The following is a 20,450-nucleotide window of genomic DNA, read 5'->3' on the forward strand; positions in this document are numbered from 1 at the left end:
GATTTTTGGAAGTGGATAAGAGGTGTAGATGGTCGGATATCTGTTCATTAAGTTGTGGATGCAAAGGTAAAGACTTGTAGTTTTTCTGAGAAGAGAATAGATAAGAAGGAAGAGAACTTAGAGAAGACTTATGTGAAAACATACCAAGAGAAATTTAGTGTAAAATGGAAATAAAAAGAAAATGAAGCTAAGGGAGGAGTGGATGAAGAATGGGCATACACTCTTGGTATATGTGAAAGATGCATGTAGCTTAAAAAGGGTGGCAGATGGAGGAAGCTTTGGTTGGGGTGGTGTGCAAAGTGTGAGAATCATGGAAAACAGTTTGGTAAAGAATAAAGAGGTAGTGAAAGCATGCGTATGATGAAATGTGGCAAGGCAGCTAGAGTGGATGGTAATACAGATGAATTTCCTAAAAATGGAGGTGACTGTGTTGATAACTGGTTATCAAGGATTTTTCATGTATGTATGGATCATAGTGAGGTGCCTAAGGATTAGCAGAATGCATATGGTGCCACTTTATTACAGCAAGGGGGACAAAGGCTAGTGCTCAAATTACAGAGGCATAAGTTTGGTGAGTGTACATGGTAAGTTGTACGGGAGAGAAGAGATTGAGAGGGTGAAGGCATGAACAAAGCGTTAGACTTGGGAGAAACAATGTGGTTTTAAAAGTGATAGAGGATGTGTGGATCAGGTGTTTGTTTTAAAGCATGTGTGTGAGAAAGGATTTGTAAATGGCATTTATGGATTTGGAGGATGCATAGGATAGAGATGATGGAGATGCCTTGTGGAAGGTCTTCAGAATATATGGTGTCAGAGGAGAGCTACTAGAAGCAGTGAACACTTTTCTTAAGGGCGTAAGGCATGTACATGAGTAGGAAGAGAAAAGTAAGTAGTTCCAAGTGAAGGTTGGTTTGTGGCAAGGGTGTGTGATATCACCATGGCTGCTTTACTTGTTACTGGATCGGGTAGTGAGGGAGGTAATAGCAAAAATCTTAGAGAAAGGGATGAGTTTGTAGTCTGCTGGGGATGAAGGGGGTCTTGGGAAGTGTCAGGTGTTGTTTACTGATGACACAGCACCGGTAGCAGATTCAGATGGCAAACTGCAAAAGTTAGACTGAGTTTAGAAGAGTAAGTGAAAGGAGGAAGTTGAAAGTATATGTGAATAAAAGCAAGCTTATTAGGTTTAGCAAGGTTGAGGGACATGTAAATTGGAATGTGAGTTTACATGGAGAAAAGCTGGAGCAAGTGAAGTGTTTTAGATACCTAGAAGTGGATATGGCAGTAAATGGAAACATGGAAGTGGAAATTAGTCACATGGTGAATGAAAGTACAAAAGTTCTGAGACCATTGAAGAATGTGTAGAAAGATAGGTCATTATCTGGGAGGGCAAATATGGGTGAGTTTGAAGGTTTAGTTGTCCTAACAATGTTGTATGGATGCAAGGCATGGGCTGTTGATGAGGATGGGTGGTGGAGGGTGCATGTGTTGGAAATGCAATGACAGAAGATAATATGCAGTGTGAAGTGGTTTGATCAAGTAAAAAATAAAAGGGTATGAGAGGCTAATGGGAATAAACAGAGTGTGGTTGAGAAGGCTGAAAAGGATGTGCTAAAATGGTTTGGCCATACAGAGAGAATGACAAAGAGGATATATGTGTTAGAATCGTTGGGGCAAGGAACGGGAAGACATGGTAGGATGTAGTGGAAAACATTTTGAGTGATAGGGGCCTGAACATGTAGGAGGGTGAAAGTTATGCACAGGATAAAGTGAATTGAAATAATGTGGTATACTGGTACAAAATGCTGTTCATGGACTGAGCCTGGACCAAGGCATGTGACGCACCTGAGGGAAACCATGGAAAGGCCTGTGAGGTCTGGTCGAGGATAGAGGGCTATGGTTTCAGTACATTGCGCATTACAGCTAGGGAATAGATGTGAGCGAATATGGCCTTTCTTCATCTGCTCCTGGTGCTACTTCGCTAATGTGGGGAAACAACAATCAAGTTCAAAAAGAAATAACAAAACAAAAGTAATTTTAATAATAATAATAATAATAACAATAATAATAATAATAATAATAATAATAATAATAATAATAATAATAATAATAACACAAACCTCGCCAGGTGGTAGAGTGTCCCGCAGTGTATCGAGACAGACTTCCCCAGAACTTTTTTAAAGGGGAAGTAAATGCTTATAGTTGTGTTACTGGAGTGATAGTTTTCATACATGGTGCTTTGACAAGAAAATAGTGAAATTGGAAAAAATGTAGCTTAGACATTGAAGCTTATTGATACAGTGGTTAAACTGATGAGAACTGCTATTGACGTTTGTGTAAATAAATTATACATTTCCCTTTTCCATAGCCAGAGGTTGAACCATTATGTGACATTCATTTTTTTATTTCAAGCTAGAAGTTTCAGTTTTCTAAATTGTTTCTTACATTTTTCATGTGTATATATATGTATATGTGTGTGTGTGTGTATATGTGCGTATGGGTGTGTATGTATATATATATATGTATATATATATATATTATCCCTGGGGATAGGGGTGAAAGAATACTTCCCACGCATTCCTCGCGTGTCGTAGAAGGCGACTAGAGGGGATGGGAGCGGGGGGCCAGAAATCCTCCCCTCCTTGTATTTTTTAACTTTCTAAAATGGGAAACAGAAGAAGGAGTCACGCGGGGAGTGCTCATCCTCCTCGAAGGGTCAGACTGGGGTGTCTAAATGTGTGTGGATGTAACCAAGATGTGAAAAAAGGAGAGATAGGTAGTATGTTTGAGGAAAGGAACCTGGATGTTTTGGCTCTGAGTGAAACGAAGCTCAAGGGTAAAGGGGAAGAGTGGTTTGGGAATGTCTTGGGAGTAAAGTCAGGGGTTAGTGACAGGACAAGAGCAAGGGAAGGAGTAGCAGTACTCCTGAAACAGGAGTTGTGGGAGTATGTGACAGAATGTAAGAAAGTAAATTCTCGATTAATATGGGTAAAACTGAAAGTTGATGGAGAGAGATGGGTGATTATTGGTGCATATGCACCTGGGCATGAGAAGAAAGATCATGAGTGGCAAGTGTTTTGGGAGCAGCTGAATGAGTGTGTTAGTGGTTTTGATGCATGAGACCGGGTTATAGTGATGGGTGATTTGAATGCAAAGGTGAGTAATGTGGCAGTTGAGGGAATAATTGGTATACATGGGGTGTTCAGTGTTGTAAATGGAAATGGTGAAGAGCTTTTAGATTTATGTGCTGAAAAAGGACTGATGATTGGGAATACCTGCTTTAAAAAGCGAGATATACATAAGTATACGTATGTAAGTAGGAGAGATGGCCAGAGAGCGTTATTGGATTACGTGTTAATTGACAGGCGCGCGAAAGAGAGACTTTTGGATGTTAATGTGCTGAGAGGTGCAACTGGAGGGATGTCTGATCATTATCTTGTGGAGGCTAAGGTGAAGATTTGTATGGGTTTTCAGAAAAGAAGAGTGAATGTTGGGGTGAAGAGGGTGGTGAGAGTAAGTGAGCTTGGGAAGGAGACTTGTGTGAGGAAGTACCAGGAGTGACTGAGTATAGAATGGAAAAAGGTGAGAACAATGGAAGTAAGGGGAGTGGGGGAGGAATGGGATGTATTTAGGGAATCAGTGATGGATTGCACAAAAGATGCTTGTGGCATGAGAAGAGTGGGAGGTGGGTTGATTAGAAAGGGTAGTGAGTGGTGGGATGAAGAAGTAAGATTATTAGTGAAAGAGAAGAGAGAGGCATTTGGACGATTTTTGCAGGGAAAAAATGCAATTGAGTGGGAGATGTATAAAAGAAAGAGACAGGAGGTCAAGAGAAAGGTGCAAGAGGTGAAAAAAAGGGCAAATGAGAGTTGGGGTGAGAGAGTATCATTAAATTTTAGGGAGAATAAAAAGATGTTCTGGAAGGAGGTAAATAAAGTGCGTAAGACAAGGGAGCAAATGGGAACTTCAGTGAAGGGCGCAAATGGGAAGGTGAAAACAAGTAGTGGTGATGTGAGAAGGAGATGGAATGAGTATTTTGAAGGTTTGTTGAATGTGTTTGATGATAGAGTGGCAGATATAGGGTGTTTTGGTTGAGGTGGTGTGCAGAGTGAGAGGGTTAGGGAAAATGATTTGGTAAACAGAAAAGAGGTAGTAAAAGCTTTGCGGAAGATGAAAGCCGGCAAGGCAGCAGGTTTGGATGGTATTGCAGTGGAATTTATTAAAAAAGGGGGTGACTGTATTACTGACTGGTTGGTAAGGTTATTCAATGTTTGTATGACTCATGGTGAGGTGCCTGAGGATTGGCGGAATGCGTGCATAGTGCCATTGTACAAAGGCAAAGGGGATAAGAGTGAGTGCTCAAATTACAGAGGTATAAGTTTGTTGAGTATTCCTGGTAAATTATATGGGAGGGTATTGATTGAGAGGGTGAAGGCATGTACAGAGCATCAGATTGGGGAAGAGCAGTGTGGTTTCAGAAGTGGTAGAGGATGTGTGGGTCAGGTGTTTGCTTTGAAGAATGTATGTGAGAAATACTTAGAAAAGCAAATGGATTTGTATGTAGCATTTATGGATCTGGAGAAGGCATATGATAGAGTTGATGGAGATGCTCTGTGGAAGGTATTAAGAATATATGGTGTGGGAGGCAAGTTATTAGAAGCAGTGAAAAGTTTTTATCGAGGATGTAAGGTATGTGTACGTATAGGAAGAGAGGAAAGTGATTGGTTCTCAGTGAATGTAGGTTTGCGGCAGGGGTGTGCGATGTCTCCATGGTTGTTTAATTTGTTTATGGATGGGGTTGTTAGGGAGGTAAATGCAAGAGTTTTGGAAAGAGGGGCAAGTATGAAGTCTGTTGGGGATGAGAGAGCTTGGGAAGTGAGTCAGTTGTTGTTCGCTGATGATACAGCACTGGTGGCTGATTCATGTGAGAAACTGCAGAAGCTGGTGACTGAGTTTGGTAAAGTGTGTGAAAGAAGAAAGTTAAGAGTACATGTGAATAAGAGCAAGGTTATTAGGTACAGCAGGGTTGAGGGTCAAGTCAATTGGGAGGTAAGTTTGAATGGAGAAAAACTGGAGGAAGTAAAGTGTTTTAGATATCTGGGAGTGGATCTGGCAGCGGATGGAACCATGGAAGCGGAAGTGGATCATATGGTGGGGGAGGGGGTGAAAATCCTGGGAGCCTTGAAGAATGTGTGGAAGTCGAGAACATTTTCTCGGAAAGCGAAAATGGGTATGTTTGAAGGAATAGTGGTTCCAACAATGTTGTATGGTTGCGAGGCGTGGGCTATGGATAGAGTTGTGCGCAGGAGGATGGATGTGCTGGAAATGAGATGTTTGAGGACAATGTGTGGTGTGAGGTGGTTTGATCGAGTAAGTCACGTAAGGGTAAGAGAGATGTGTGGAAATAAAAAGAGCGTGGTTGAGAGAGCAGAAGAGGGTGTTTTGAAATGGTTTGGGCACATGGAGAGAATGAGTGAGGAAAGAGTGACCAAGAGGATATATGTGTCGGAGGTGGAGGGAACGAGAAGTGGGAGACCAAATTGGAGGTGGAAAGATGGAGTGAAAAAGATTTTGTGTGATCGGGGCCTGAACATGCAGGAGGGTGAAAGGAGGGCAAGGAATAGAGTGAATTGGATCGATGTGGTATACCGGGGTTGACATGCTGTCAGTGGACTGAATCAGGGCATGTGAAGCGTCTGGGGTAAACCATGGAAAGCTGTGTAGGTATGTATATTTGCGTGTGTGGACGTATGTATATACATGTGTATGGGGGTGGGTTGGGCCATTTCTTTCGTCTGTTTCCTTGCGCTACCTCGCAAACGCGGGAGACAGCGCAAAAAAAAAAAAAAAAAAAAAAAAAAAAAAAAAAAAATAATAATAATAATAATAATAATAATAATAATAATAATAATAATAACAATAATAATAATAATATATGTGTCAGAGGTAGAGAGAACAAGGAGAAGCAGGAGACCAAGCTGGAGGTGGAAGGATGGAGTGAAAAAGATTTTGAGTAATTGGGGCCTGAAAATACAGGAGGGTGAGAGGTGTGTAAGGAAAAGAGCAAATTGGAACACTGTGGTATACCGGGGTCAACATGCTGTCAATGGACTGAACCACGGCATGTGAAGTGTCTGGGGAAAATTAAACCATGGAAAGTTCTGTAGGGGTCTGGTTGTGGATAATGAGCTGTGGTTTTGGTGCATTTCACATAACAGGTAGAGAATGGGTGTGAGCGGTTGTGGCCTTTCTTTGTCTGTTCCTGGATTTACCTGACTAATGTGAGAAAAGCCGATCAAGTATGAAAAATATTCATAACAATATTAATAACAACAATACAGTAAACTCTTGTTGCTCTGTGATTCATTTCACCTAAAATGCAAACAATGGTAGCATTTAATTCTTCCTTGTACAAATGAAAATCCCAAACAATGGCACCATTCAATCCCTGTAAGAATAAAAACCCCAAATAATGGCACCATTTAATATTTCTATCTATCTACATCTCTAACACCCTTTCCCTTTGGGAACTCCCTCAAGGAGATGGCCACAACAAAAGTCTCCACAAGTGTTGAATTCCAGTACCGCTTCTTAGCCTTCAGTGCCTCACTCTTAACTGGCCACTAGCTGAAGGCAACTCTAGTGAAGTGTTTTCAGAGTCTCCTACCTAACGTTCCTACCACCTGCTTCTACCTAACGTATCTACCCAATGTTTTTGCCTTATGTTCCAACCTAATAATTCTACCTAATGCTCCCGGCTACTTCTCTTACCAACTACTTCTACCTAATGTTTCTGCCTAATGTTCCTGTCTAACATTCCTACCTTCTACTTATACCTATTGCTTCTAAAGTTTTGCCAAAATGCAGGGCTAGTGCATAGTTCTCACTGCAAGAAAATCTAGTTACGAAGAATGAGCTGTATGAGTTAAGTGTTGTCAATTGTTAAGTGCAACAAGGAGAGATTGTATGTTTGTGTAGAGAATGCCAGCAGTCCATGTGTGGGTGAGGCAGAAGGAAAAGACAGCAACCTGGGCCAGACGAATGCAACTCGACAACCAGTGAAGTGTTGGCTCAATAAGCAGCCATCACTAACCCACCCAATCCCCAGGTGGTGACTACCAGTAATATACCTCCCAAGTCAGTGGCTGCTTACCAAGTACAACCTACATTATTTCCCCTCCAATTATTCAAGAAATTATTTGTACAGAAGCATTTGACAGATAATTGGTAGTTATCTGATTTGGAAGAATCCTGATGGATAACTGAAGTGATCAAATAACTCGATGTTGGATGATCAGACTTCTTCTGTACATGCATAATCTGTATGTACACAAATGGTCATGAATTCAGGCACCCAATGATAAAATTGATATGATATGATAAGAGTATGCTAATGACATACAATCAAGACCATAATTCAAAGCTTACCGTAACTTCAATTTTTGTAAAGGATGAAAGGTCTATGACACCCACACCTTCTCTGCATGCCTGATATTCTTCACGAATACAATCTATGAAAGATGGTTTCCTGAAGGTTCCTTCAGGCATCTGTGCTGGAGGATCATTTCCTGAAAATTTATGGCCATTTTTAAGACAACCATTTTACAGGTAACCACTTTCTGCTTCTGAAGTATGAGGGTCAACATAAAGTTAATCATCTATATTCAATCACTCTTTATTTCCTCATTTACACAGGATGGATGAAGTGTATACAGCTTGCAGCATAACACATATGCCTAAGTTTAAATACACATAATATGAATCATCATTTTTTGGTAATGGGGTCAGTAACCACAAATCCACAAAAAGGAGATTAAGCACTGGCTACCAAAGACCATACTGTCATTTCTACACCCCGGTCAGAAAACATAATAAACAGAGCATAACTTCTTTAAAAAGATACTCCCAAACAGTGATCCCATCTGAATAATGATAGCATCTACTGAAGATTGTATAGATTTTTGTTGATCAGTTGGGGATTGTTTGATAATATTGCACAGCTGCGAGGGAAATACTGACCATTGCTATTAATATCAGGTAATGTTTGATATACAGAATGTATATCAGTGGTACTGATTACTTACTACCACCAATCACTGACAGGCTGGTGCAAAGGAGTCTCTTCAGTTCAGCTATGTATCTCACTGTGTTTGGATGCTATTCACATGTGGTTACTTTTTGTAGAGTTACAGACAATATTCTATTAACAACTTACATTGTACTGTGACTAACATCCTGCTGTTGTGAAGTATATTGTGTACCTTTACTGTATTGCAAAAAGAGCTCTGCCATAAACTGTACTATACCATGAAAAACTATTAAGCATTCCTGTTGTGTGTATATGTGTTCATCCTATACAATACCGTTCTGTACATCTACCCTTTACAGGTTTCATTCTGTGAAGTACTGTACCATTGTGAAAATGACAAACAGTGATGAAGAAAGGTTCTGTTAAAGGGCTACTTAGAGAATAAATAATTATTGACTGTCCTACTACAGGTGTGGAGGAACCTTTGGCAAGACCTTCATTCAACATCCATCATCATTAGTTCAATGATATCATCATGATCACAAAGAGTAATGAAGCTATTATCACTTCTTGCAGGACACCCAAAAGTACATCTTCATCAGACATGGTTACACTTGCAACTACTCATAACTTTTTGTTGGTTAAAAGCTCATTAATTCATTCCCCACTTATTCTCTCATGTTATACATTGCCACATTCTTTTGTAATACTACATAGTTTAATGCTATTGCAAAATCTTCTGTGACAGTGTCTATTGTTTTCCCACTCATTCAAGTTTCATATGTCGTCTTGCAAACTAAAGACTATGTCTACATATTTTCACCTGGTACAAATCTGTGCTGGCCTTCAATTACAAATCCTTTGCCAGTGCTCCTTTAACTCTTGTAAATATTTTCATTGGATATGTTATTAGGCTTACTGCTTTGTACTTTTGCTTTTCAGTATAACATGTTAAGGTTCATGTAACTGAAGGTTTTAGTCAAGCAAGACAGATAATTAGAACATATATCTACAGTTTACTGTCAACCACCAAAAATATTCAAAACACAGAGGACTTCGAGATTCATGGAGAATTTGCCCTAGAGATACTTCTCATCGACAGATCATCTTTATTCTTTTATATAAAACTTTTTGTTCTTCAGTTCCACTAGAAATTCCTTTCTTTAAAATGGCTAACCAATCCTCTTATGAATTAAAGAATCATTTCAGCAGATCATAATTCTTAACCAGTAAGTACAGCAATAGCTACAATGTCTGCAGAAAACCTTGTTTGCTTCCCCATACATTTTCCAAAATGATGTCACATTTACATCTTATTCATTTTTCATCTCTCCTCTTGCCTTTATTGACATCTGTAGATGTCTGGGCATGGAATTAGTAAGGTTTCATAAGTATCTAAGTCCAAATCTTGGGTCCACATGGTCGTGATTTCCTAAATGAGATGAGGCACTGGTATGAGGTGTTGCATGTGGCAGCTACCTGATTGTGTGTTCTGAGCACCTAGAAATCTCATGTGTACTCATTTTCTTGCTCCCACACAAGTATTTGGGTTTACTTCAATTACCTTAAACAACAAGTGGAAAAAATACTGCACCCCAAAAGAGTTAAAGAAAAAACATCATTCCCTCCAGATCATCTGAGGCATACTGATGGAGGCTCTCAATGGACAGATGTACGATGATTTCACCCTGAGAGTGTCATATGCTTGTGCCTACAATAAATCTTAACCATGTATCACCTCTGAAAATATAAGGGGGCAGACAATGTTTTTTGCAGATACTGTATATCTATCTATCAATCTATCTATCTATCTATATTTCTGATGTCCATTCCCTCTGGGAACTCCCTTAAAGGGATGGCCTTGGCAAAAGAGTTCCCATAACTGGTGAACTCCAGTGCCACTTCTTATACTTTAGTGCCTCATCTTTAACGGGCCACTGACAGAGGGCTACTCTAATGCAGTGTTTCCAGAAGCTCCCATCTAAAGTTCCTGTCAGCTACTTCTACCTCCTAATGTGTCTGCTAAGTGTTCCTGCTTCACTGAATTCAGCTTCTTAATGGAAATCCTTGTGAAAGTCCACTATACTGTTCATATATGTGGAAAAGGTGTTCTTTAGATTATCCTAACATGACAAGAAACTGAAATTCCTTGATAAAGAACACTGAGTCACAATAAACATTGAACAGCTTACTTTTATGAGTGATGTCAAAATATAACGGTCGTTCAAAACCCATTCGAGTTCCAAAGACAGCACCTCGAGCTTCCTGTTCACTATAGATAGGGGAACATCGTAACTTCCTTGCTAACCTATATTCACACTGACCAGGATACAGAATTTCATAGTGCCTGAGAAAGGAACCAATAAGATTAAACATGTGTGTTGGGTTCTGCTTTTCTTTAAGGAAATTTCAGTATCATGTCTAACACAGTCTGGCAAGTACAATTCTATATCTGCATCTGAAATGACATTTCTTTATTCATTCATTCATATTCATTATACTTTGTCGCCATCTCCCGCGTCAGCGAGGTAGCGCAAGGAAACAGACAAAATAAATGGCCCAACCCACCGACATACACATGTACATACATACACGTCCACACACGCAAGTATACATACCTATACATCTCAATGTATACATATACATACATACACAGACATATACATATATACACGTGTACATACTTCATACTTGCTGCCTTTATTCATTCCCATCACCACCCCGCTACACATGAAATAAAAACCCCCTCCCCCACATGCGCGTGAAGTAGTGGTACGAAAAGACTACAAAGGCCACATTCGTTCACATTCAGTCTCTAGCTGTCATGTATAATGCACTGAAACTACAGCTCCCTTTCCACATCCAGGCTCCACAAAACTTTCCATGGTTTACCCCAGACGCTTACTTCACATGCCTGTTCACTATAGATAGGGGAACATCGTTCCTTGCTAACCTAAATTCACACTGACCAGGATACAGAATTTCATAGTGCCTGAAAAGGAACCAATAAGATTAAAAATGTGTGTTGGGTTCAATCCAGTGACAGCACATCCACCCCAGTATACCACAACGTTCCAATTCACTCTATTCCTTGCACTTCTTTCACCCTCCTGCATGTTCAGGCCTTGATCGCTCAAAATCTTTTTCACTCCATCCTTCCACTTCCAATTTGGTCTCCCACTTCTCGTTCCCTCCACCTGTGAAACATATATCCTCTTAGTCAATCTTTCCTCCCTCATTCTCCCCATGTGACCAAACAATTTCAAAACACCCTCTTCTGCTCTCTCAACCACACTCTTTTTATTACCACACATCTCTCTTACTCTTTCATTACTTACTTGATCAAACCACCTCACACCACATACTGTCCTCAAACATCTCATTTCCGACACATCCACCCTCCTCTGCACAACTCTATCTACAGCACATGCCTCGCAACCATATAACATTGTTGGAACCACTATTCCTTCAAACATACCCATTTTTGCTTCCTGAGATAATGTTCTTGCCTCCCACACATTTTTCAATGCTCCTAGAACTTTCACCCCCTCCCCCACCCTGTGACTCACTTCCGCTTCCATGGCTTCATCCGCTGCCAAATCCACTCTCAGATATCTAAAACACTTCACTTCCTCCAGTTTTTCTCCATTCAAACTTACCTCCCAATTGACTTGTCCCTCAACCCTACTGTACCAAATAATCTTGTTCTTATTCACATTCACTCTCCACTTTCTTCTTTCACACACTTTACCAAACTCAGTCACCAGCTTCTCACCCAAATCAGCCACCAACGCTGTATCATCAGCGAACAATAACTGACTCACTTTCCAAGCCCTCTCATCCACAACAGACTGCATACTTGCCCCTCTCTCCAAAACTCTTGCATTCACCTCCCTAACAACCCCATCCATAAACAAATTAAACAACCATGGAGACATCACGCACCCCTGCTGCAAACCGGCATTCACTGAGAACCAATCATTTCCTCTCTTCCTACTCATACACATGCCTTACATCCTTGATATGTAACTGAAAAATTTACTGAATTTTCTCATACTCTGTCTCCCACATCTCTATAAACTTATCACTCTCATAAATAATCTCTATAAACTAATCACTCTCATAAATATCCTATTCCTCTCTGCCCATCTATCTTAACCTCAATCTTTTCATGCATAATCTGTTACTCTCCTTAACTGAATACACTCTATCCATAAGTACCTTTTCCAATAGATCTCAGTTTCATCTAATAATATCTTATGTTAATGCTCAGAGTATATGAAATAAAGTTTCTGAGTTAGTGAAACAGCATTAGAATGAAATTGTGATACCATTGCCATTACTGAAGCTTGGTTAGATATAAGCAAGAGATTTCCTTATCGAATACTCAATTCCAAGTTACACCCAATTTAATAGGGATATGGGAAACAAAGGAGGTGGTGGTGCCCTGCTCTTTGTTAAAGCTCATTTGAATCCCATTGTAAGAACTGTTGTACTCATTAAGAATGTCGATTTCATTTACGAACAAATCAAACTACATTAAGAAAATAACAGCAATATGAGTTTACAGTTTCTGTGTCCCCCTGCACAATAACCCAAGGTAGACAAAAGATTTTATGATCAGTTAGCAGAAATTTTTAATGAACAAGATTCTATCATAATAGGAAATTTTAACACAACAGTATCTAAATGAGGAGAATATCTTTCTAGTAGCTTTACGTGTGGACTCTACCTAAATTTGCTTGATAGTGCCCTAATCCTTAGAGTCAAGAAACCAACTTATAACATGAATATTAGATTTGCTGAAGTTGGAGATAACTTTGGCACATGTGACCACTGAAATATTACATTTAAGGTCACTTTCAACACTGCATGTAATGTTAGTCAACATGACAGTCACAAAAAATACCCAATCTTAAAAGGGCAATCTAATCTTTTTCATATTGCTCTTGCCAGGCAAACCTGGTATGATATGGTCAACAATAATGACATGAGGGTAACTTGGAAAAGCTTCAGAAAAATGTTCAAAGCAGCAGAGGGAACATATGTGCCAATGCATAGTAGATGGTCTTTTTCTAAAATGAAATCAAGATGTTGGAATGATGAAATAAAAAAGTACCTGTTGTCTAAGAAAGCAGCTCCAAAGAAACTCGGAAAATCCAAAAACCAATAGAGTAAGTTATGTAAATTTGCATAGTAAATGTAAGAGAGGTATACGACAAAGTTAATGTCACTATGAAGTGTGTATTGTTGAAAATAACAAAAGAAACCCTAAGAAGTTTTACAGTCATTACTATGTCAACAGGTCCATCAGTTACATAAAATGGTGACTTTGTTCAAGACAACAAAGCAATGATGAAAATATGACTCTTTCTGCATCCATATCTATGAGTGAAAACACAATCCAAGTCCTGAATCCAGTTTCACTGATAAGTGAGGGGAACATCTTCAACAAACTGACATTAAAGCAAAAGCCGTACTTTCAGCAATAAAAGAAATCAAAAATAAATAAACGTCAGGCCTTGATAAGTTTTGTCCAAGAACAGTGAAATATGAGATAACTAAGTGTTTGACTACCTTGCTATGGGGAAAGTTCCAGGTGAATGGAAGATTATCAATGTAACACTGATATTTAATTTTTTTTTTTTCTTATTATACTTTGTCGCTGTCTCCCGCGTTTGCGAGGTAGCGCAAGGAAACAGACGAAAGAAATGGCCCAACCCCCCCCATACACATGTATATACATACGTACACACACGCAAATATACATACCTACACCGCTTTCCATGGTTTACCACAGACGCTTCACATGCCTTGATTCAATCCACTGACAGCACGTCAACCCCGGTATACCACATCGCTCCAATTCACTCTATTCCTTGCCCTCCTTTCACCCTCCTGCATGTTCAGGCCCCGATCACACAAAATCTTTTTCACTCCATCTTTCCACCTCCAATTTGGTCTCCCTCTTCTCCTCGTTCCCTCCACCACCGACACATATATCCTCTTGGTCAATCTTTCCTCACTCATTCTCTCCATGTGCCCAAACCACTTCAAAACACCCTCTTCTGCTCTCTCAACCACGCTCTTTTTATTTCCACACATCTCTCTTACCCTTACGTTACTCACTCGATCAAACCACCTCACACCACACATTGTCCTCAAACATCTCATTTCCAGCACATCCATCCTCCTGCGCACATCTCTATCCACAGCCCACGCCTCGCAACCATACAACATTGTTGGAACCACTATTCCTTCAAACATACCCATTTTTGCTTTCCGAGATAATGTTCTCGACTTCCACACATTCTTCAAGGCCCCCAGAATTTTCGCCCCCTCCCCCACCCTATGATCCACTTCCGCTTCCATGGTTCCATCCGCTGCCAGATCCACTCCCAGATATCTAAAACACTTCACTTCCTCCAGTTTTTCTCCATTCAAACTCACCTCCCAATTGACTTGACCCTCAACCCTACTGTACCTAATAACCTTGCTCTTATTCACATTTACTCTTAACTTTCTTCTTCCACACACTTTACCAAACTCAGTCACCAGCTTCTGCAGTTTCTCACATGAATCAGCCACTGTCCAGAACTTATCACCCTATTAGCATAATGTCTGTGGTTGGAAAACTTGTGTAAACCATCATTCAAAACCATTGTTTGAGACAGAATTGTATACAATTCAGAGGAACACCACTTACTAAATGTCTGACAAACTTGCATGATTTCTTTTATCATACAAAAAACATGTATGATGAAAGTAATGCAGTTGATGTTATCTAACTAGGTTTTCAAAAAGTTTTCGACACAGATTCGTGTCAAAGGTTATGGGCAAAAATTAAGCCACATAGTAAAGATATGGTTGTACTTCAGTGGATAGGAAATTGGTTGACTGGCCGCAAACAAAGAGTTGCCATTCATGATCAAGCCTCAAAATGGTTAGATGTAACAAGTGAGGTGCCATATGGACCAGTCTCAGGACTGTTTCTCTTTCTCATAAATACATATTAATGATAATGATAATGATAATTATCCCTGGGGATAGGGGATTAAGAATACTTCCCACGTATTCCCTGCGTGTCGTAGAAGGCGACTAAAAGGGGAGGGAGCGGGGGGCTGGAAATCCTCCCCTCTCGTTTTTTTTTTTTTTTTTTTTTTTTTTCCAAAAGAAGGAACAGAGAATTGGGCCAGGTGAGGGTATTCCCTCAAAGGCCCAGTCCTCTGTTCTTAACGCTACCTCGCTAATGCGGGAAATGGCGAATAGTTTGAAAGAAAAGAAAGAAAGATAATGATAATGATAATGATAATGGACACTTTTGCAAGATATCAAAATTTGCTGATGATACAAAGCTGGGAAATAAATCTGCTGATGAACTCAACATTTACAGTTTCAAACTGACAGAAAAACTGATGATTTGGAATCATAAGTGGCAAATGAATTTTAATATAAAAATGAATTTCAATACTCTCTTGTGATCTAAAACCAAGTAAACAGAGTACAGAAGCAGTGAAAAGAGCAAACAAAATTCTTTGATTCATAGAAAGGGCCTTTAAATTTAAGCCTTACTCATCCTTACTCATCCTTACTCCACTGATTCGTCTATATCTTGAATACCGCGTTCAGTTTTGGTCACCCAACTTAAAAGAAGACAGACAGAACCGAGAGAACACAGTGCCAAGCTACTAAGATGATTCCTGAATTGAGAAACAAATCTTACAAGATCAGATGAAATGACTTCAAGCTATTAAGCTTAGAATAGAGAAGGCTAAGTGGTGATCTGATACAAGTATTCGAAATCATCAAGGGCTTTGATAGTCTTGATCTATCAAGTTACTTAAAATTTCATTCATCTGATTTTACTCATAGTAATGGATACAAACTTGTGGGCAATGTTTTACCCTGAATGAGGTAAAGTATTTTCCTTTCAAAAGGGTTGTTAACATTAAAACAAACTTCCAGTTAGAGTGGGTGAATGCAGTACTCTAGACAAGCTTAAGAAAAGACATAATGAATACTTAACTTCAAGTCTACAACTTACATTATTTGCACTTCCATAGTCACAATGACAACCTGAATTATTTGTAAGCCTTGTAACTTTTATCACACTAATCTGTAAGTTTCTAGTACCTTCGAATATCACAAACGGTTTTGAAAGGATCCAATTATCTGTTGCTGTTTGAATTCCTTTGAATTGGTTTTCATTTTTGTATCATACTTTCTAAATGCTAACAGCATCAATATATATCTTCTATTTACTTTACTGATCAACTCTTCATAATTAATTTCAAAGAAATTCTCAATGCTAAGCACAAATGTTCTTCAAAATCCACCTGGAAACCAAGATTTCATTTGAACTACCTTAACTCAACATGGATGTGTATTAATAATGACCTACAATGCATATGGAGATATATGAGTATGGTATACTAGTCATCAATTTTTCCCAAAATAAACTTTCATGGTCACTTATTTTGTAATTTTTCTTGAAGCTCAGTAAGAATAATAAAATGAATGAAAATTTGTAAAATTTATAAATGTTATCATTAGTAAGTAGACATAATGCAATAGTAATCTAGCCAACACATTCTTAGGCAAGAGCAGTCACACAAAACAGCCAACTTGGCAAATTGTAAGCACATGGTTACACCAGCTGAAAGTGTGGGAGCAACCTGCTGACTCTACTATCTATCAGTATATGGGAAACATGAGTGAATGCTTGCCATTTCATGAGGCTTTCTCAACATTTACAGTAAAATGGGCCATGGAAAAGTCTGAGAGGCCTGGATGTGGATGGGGAGCTGTGGTTTTAGTACATTGCACATGACAGCTAGAGACTGAGTGTGAATGAATGTCGCCTTTTTTGTCTGTTTTCTTGGCACTGCCTCGCTGAAGCAGGGGATAGTGATGCTGTTTCCTGTGGGGTGGGACAGCGTCAGGAATGGATGAAGGCAAGCAGGTAATAAAAATACCTCCTCGCCTAAAACACCCCACATATGCCACCCTAATATCTATTACATTTGACAATCCTTTAGAATAGTTACTCTATCTCCCCTTTATCTATTCTCTCCCTGTTCCCCATCTACTCCACTCACTGATGCTATCTTTTGTTCTTTTGTTCTCCTCAAACGATTCATCTCCTTCCAAAACATTTTTTCTCATTCTTCCTGAATTTTGCTGATGCTCTTTTATCCCATGTCTCATTTTTCCTCTTTTTTTTTCATTCCTTGCACCTTCCTCCTGACCTTCCACCACTTCCTCATGTACATCCCCTAATCATATGCACTCCTTTCCTGCCCATACATATCTCTTTTTTCTAACCAGCATCACACCCTCCTTTTGTACTACCTACATATATGAATTACACTTTTGATAAACACTCCCAACTGCCTTTAGCAGCATTCTTACCATCCCACATATTTGCAACACCTTCTACAAAGAATCTCTATCAACCCTGACATATGCTTCCTGCAGACTGTCATTTACAAATCCCTCTTTTTTCAAGGTATTTTTCGTACAGATATCTTAAATCTACTTAAGTAAATAATTGCTATAAAATAAAATTGTACATTAAGGAAAAAAAGGAGTAAAGTTACAGAGAAAACATGGATGTTTGTTGTAAGCTCAGTATATATGATTTACATATATGCCTGAAAGGTGATATAAAATGTATAATGAGCTACAGTAATAACTCAAAATGCCTGTAGAAAGCTATTATCATACATTGATATCCTGCCTGCCTCAACATAGCCTATTCAAAACCCTATCACACCACTAAGGAGGAAATCATACTGCTTTTAACAAGATTTTCTTTACTTGTGGCAAATATGGGTTTGTGTTGGCAGGAAAAAAAATATTTTTCTTAATTTTCTTATATTTTTGCACACTAGGGAGAGTCCTTTATGATCAACTACACAGTTCAAGGTGGAAAAATAAAGTCAAAATAGGTCATTTGCATAGCACACTCAATTCAAATTTTTTTTCTTTATTGCTTTCCCACTTTAACAGTGTAGAATCATGGACAAACAAGCAATGGCAACAACAATTCACAAATACCTGTCATCAATTCAGAATCAGTGTGATGTGAATCAAGCCTTCAATGATGTGTGAATGAAAGACCTTCAAAATGAGTTTTATTACAGTCAACCTTCAAATGATGAGTTAAAGTACTGAAAAACATTCTACAAGGGCATCATCTTACTGTAGGATGAAAATACGGTTTCAGTAAGAACTCCAGGCATTGTTTCATAAAACTGTTGTTCATAATTCCACATACCTGCCAACCACTTCCCTAACTCTCTCTTTTAGGTAGCGGCGGTTATTGTGAAGATCAGTAAATCGCCTTACATCAAATGGCAGCATCTCTTTAGCCAATGAACCATACATAATCCACTCAGCTATGGCCTGCCCAGCGCCTCCTCCACCTTGTAAATTGTTACCATTCATTCCAACTGCCACAAAATAATTATCAATCTGCAATAAAGAAGTAAGTAATAATTCAAAGGTAATCAGATAAAAGAAAAAATGATGTGGGCTTCAGCTTCCTGGAAATTATTTTGGAAGATTCACATTTGATTTGAACAGAAATTCATTTCTTATCAAACAGATAAAATGTTATAAGGAAAATTGAACCAAAACTATTTTTCCCAAATGACACTGTATTTCAATCTACAATATATCTTAAACAAGCACATGAATAACAAGCTTTTCCCATTTCATGAAACATTTAAACTGTAAAGTTCTAAAAACTACTCTGTGCGTATCACTTACTTATACTTACACCTCTTCTATTTCACATGAAAAATACATTTGTATTTTTCCTGTATATTTCCAAGTCAGTTGTTGTTCACTGATGATACAGCGCTGGTGGCTGATTCATGTGAGAAACTGCACAAGCTGGTGACTGAGTTTGGTAAAGTGTGTGAAAGAAGAAAGTTAAGAGTAAATGTGAATAAGAGCAAGGTAATTAGGTACAGTAGGGTTGAGGGTCAAGTCAATTGGGAGGTAAGTTTGAATGGAGAAAAACTGGAGGAAGTAAAGTGTTTTAGATATCTGGGAGTGGATCTGGCAGCGGATGGAACCATGGAAGCGGAAGTGGATCATAAGGTGGGGGAGGGGGCGAAAATCCTGGGAGCCTCGAAGAATGTGTGGAAGTCGAGAACATTATCTTGGAAAGCAAAAATGGGTATGTTTGAAGGAATAGTGGTTCCAACAATGTTGTATGGTTGCGAGGCGTGGGCTATGGATAGAGTTGTGCGCAGGAGGATGGATGTGCTGGAAATGAGATGTTTGAGGACAATGTGTGGTGTGAGGTGGTTTGATTGAGTAAGTAACGTAAGGGTAAGAGAGATGTGTGGAAATAAAAAGAGCGTGGTTGAGAGAGCAAAAGAGGGTGTTTTGAAATGGTTTGGGCACATGGAGAGAATGAGTGAGGAAAGATTGACCAAGAGGATATATGTGTCGGAGGTGGAGGGAACGAGGAGAAGTGGGAGACCAAATTGGAGGTGGAAAGATGGAGTGAAAAAGATTTTGTGTGATCGGGGCCTGAACATGCAGGAGGGTGAAAGGAGGGCAAGGAATAGAGTGAATTGGATCGATGTGGTATACCGGGGTTGACGTGCTGTCAGTGGATTGAATCAGGGCATGTGAAGCGTCTGGGGTAAACCATGGAAAGCTGTGTGGGTATGTATATTTGCGTGTGTGTACGTATGTGTATGGGGGTGGGTTGGGCCATTTCTTTCGTCTGTTTCCTTGCACTACCTCGCAAACGCGGGAGACAGCGACAAAGCAAAAAAAAAAAAAAAAAATTCCAAGTATAGTGAATTGATCCAGGTAATATTTCTGCATGATATTTCGGGAGTATTTAAGAACTTTAAAACTTTTCATCACATTCAAAACTTTTACTACACAAACATTACCATATAAATGTCTTGTGCTGGTTATTCAGATTATTCTTTATCCTGTAATTCTGTCAGTGACCAAGCTTCCCTGCCGAGTGAGTAGTCTACCTTACTCTTTCATGCTACAGATTTCACTCTAATGCAGAATATGCTATGCAAACTGTTAGGTCTCATACATCTTGAGAGGAAACTGTCCAGTTTGTTTTGGAAGAAGTCCAATTGACATTTACCATAATTTCCTTAGTACTTCTTTTATTGAAATATCTAAAAGACAGAGTGAAAGAAGGACCTCCATTGTGTTAGTGGTAGGTTTTCTGACTGTGAAGCATTCACAGGCTGCCCAGTTGGTGGGATAACTGATCATTATATTGTGGTGGTGGGGGGTGAAGATTTGTAGAGGTTCTCAGGAAAGAAGAAATGTTATGGGCAAGAAGAGATTGGTAAAAGAAAGTGAACTTTGAAATAGACTTGTGTGAAGAAGTACCAGGAGAAATTAGAGTAGAATGGCAAAAGGTGAGAGT

The 20,450-nt window shown here is 39.2% G+C and overlaps 1 protein-coding gene across 5 annotated transcripts in view; it reads right to left on the reverse strand.

Moving 5' to 3' along the window:
• Positions 1–20,450, reverse strand: part of LOC139758446 (pyruvate dehydrogenase phosphatase regulatory subunit, mitochondrial-like) — a 186,391-nt gene that overhangs the window by 91,394 nt on the left and 74,547 nt on the right. For all 5 annotated transcript variants that reach the window (XM_071679877.1, XM_071679878.1, XM_071679874.1 and 2 more), the window contains exons 11-13: positions 18,306–18,502; positions 10,219–10,373; positions 7,426–7,565 (exon numbers count right to left, since the gene is read on the reverse strand). In XM_071679877.1, coding sequence (XP_071535978.1) covers positions 7,426–7,565; positions 10,219–10,373; positions 18,306–18,502 — 492 coding nt within the window. The remainder of the gene's footprint in view (positions 1–7,425; positions 7,566–10,218; positions 10,374–18,305; positions 18,503–20,450) is intronic.

Source organism: Panulirus ornatus, chromosome 30 (assembly GCF_036320965.1).
Source record: "Panulirus ornatus isolate Po-2019 chromosome 30, ASM3632096v1, whole genome shotgun sequence".
NCBI classification, from domain to species: domain Eukaryota; kingdom Metazoa; phylum Arthropoda; class Malacostraca; order Decapoda; family Palinuridae; genus Panulirus; species Panulirus ornatus.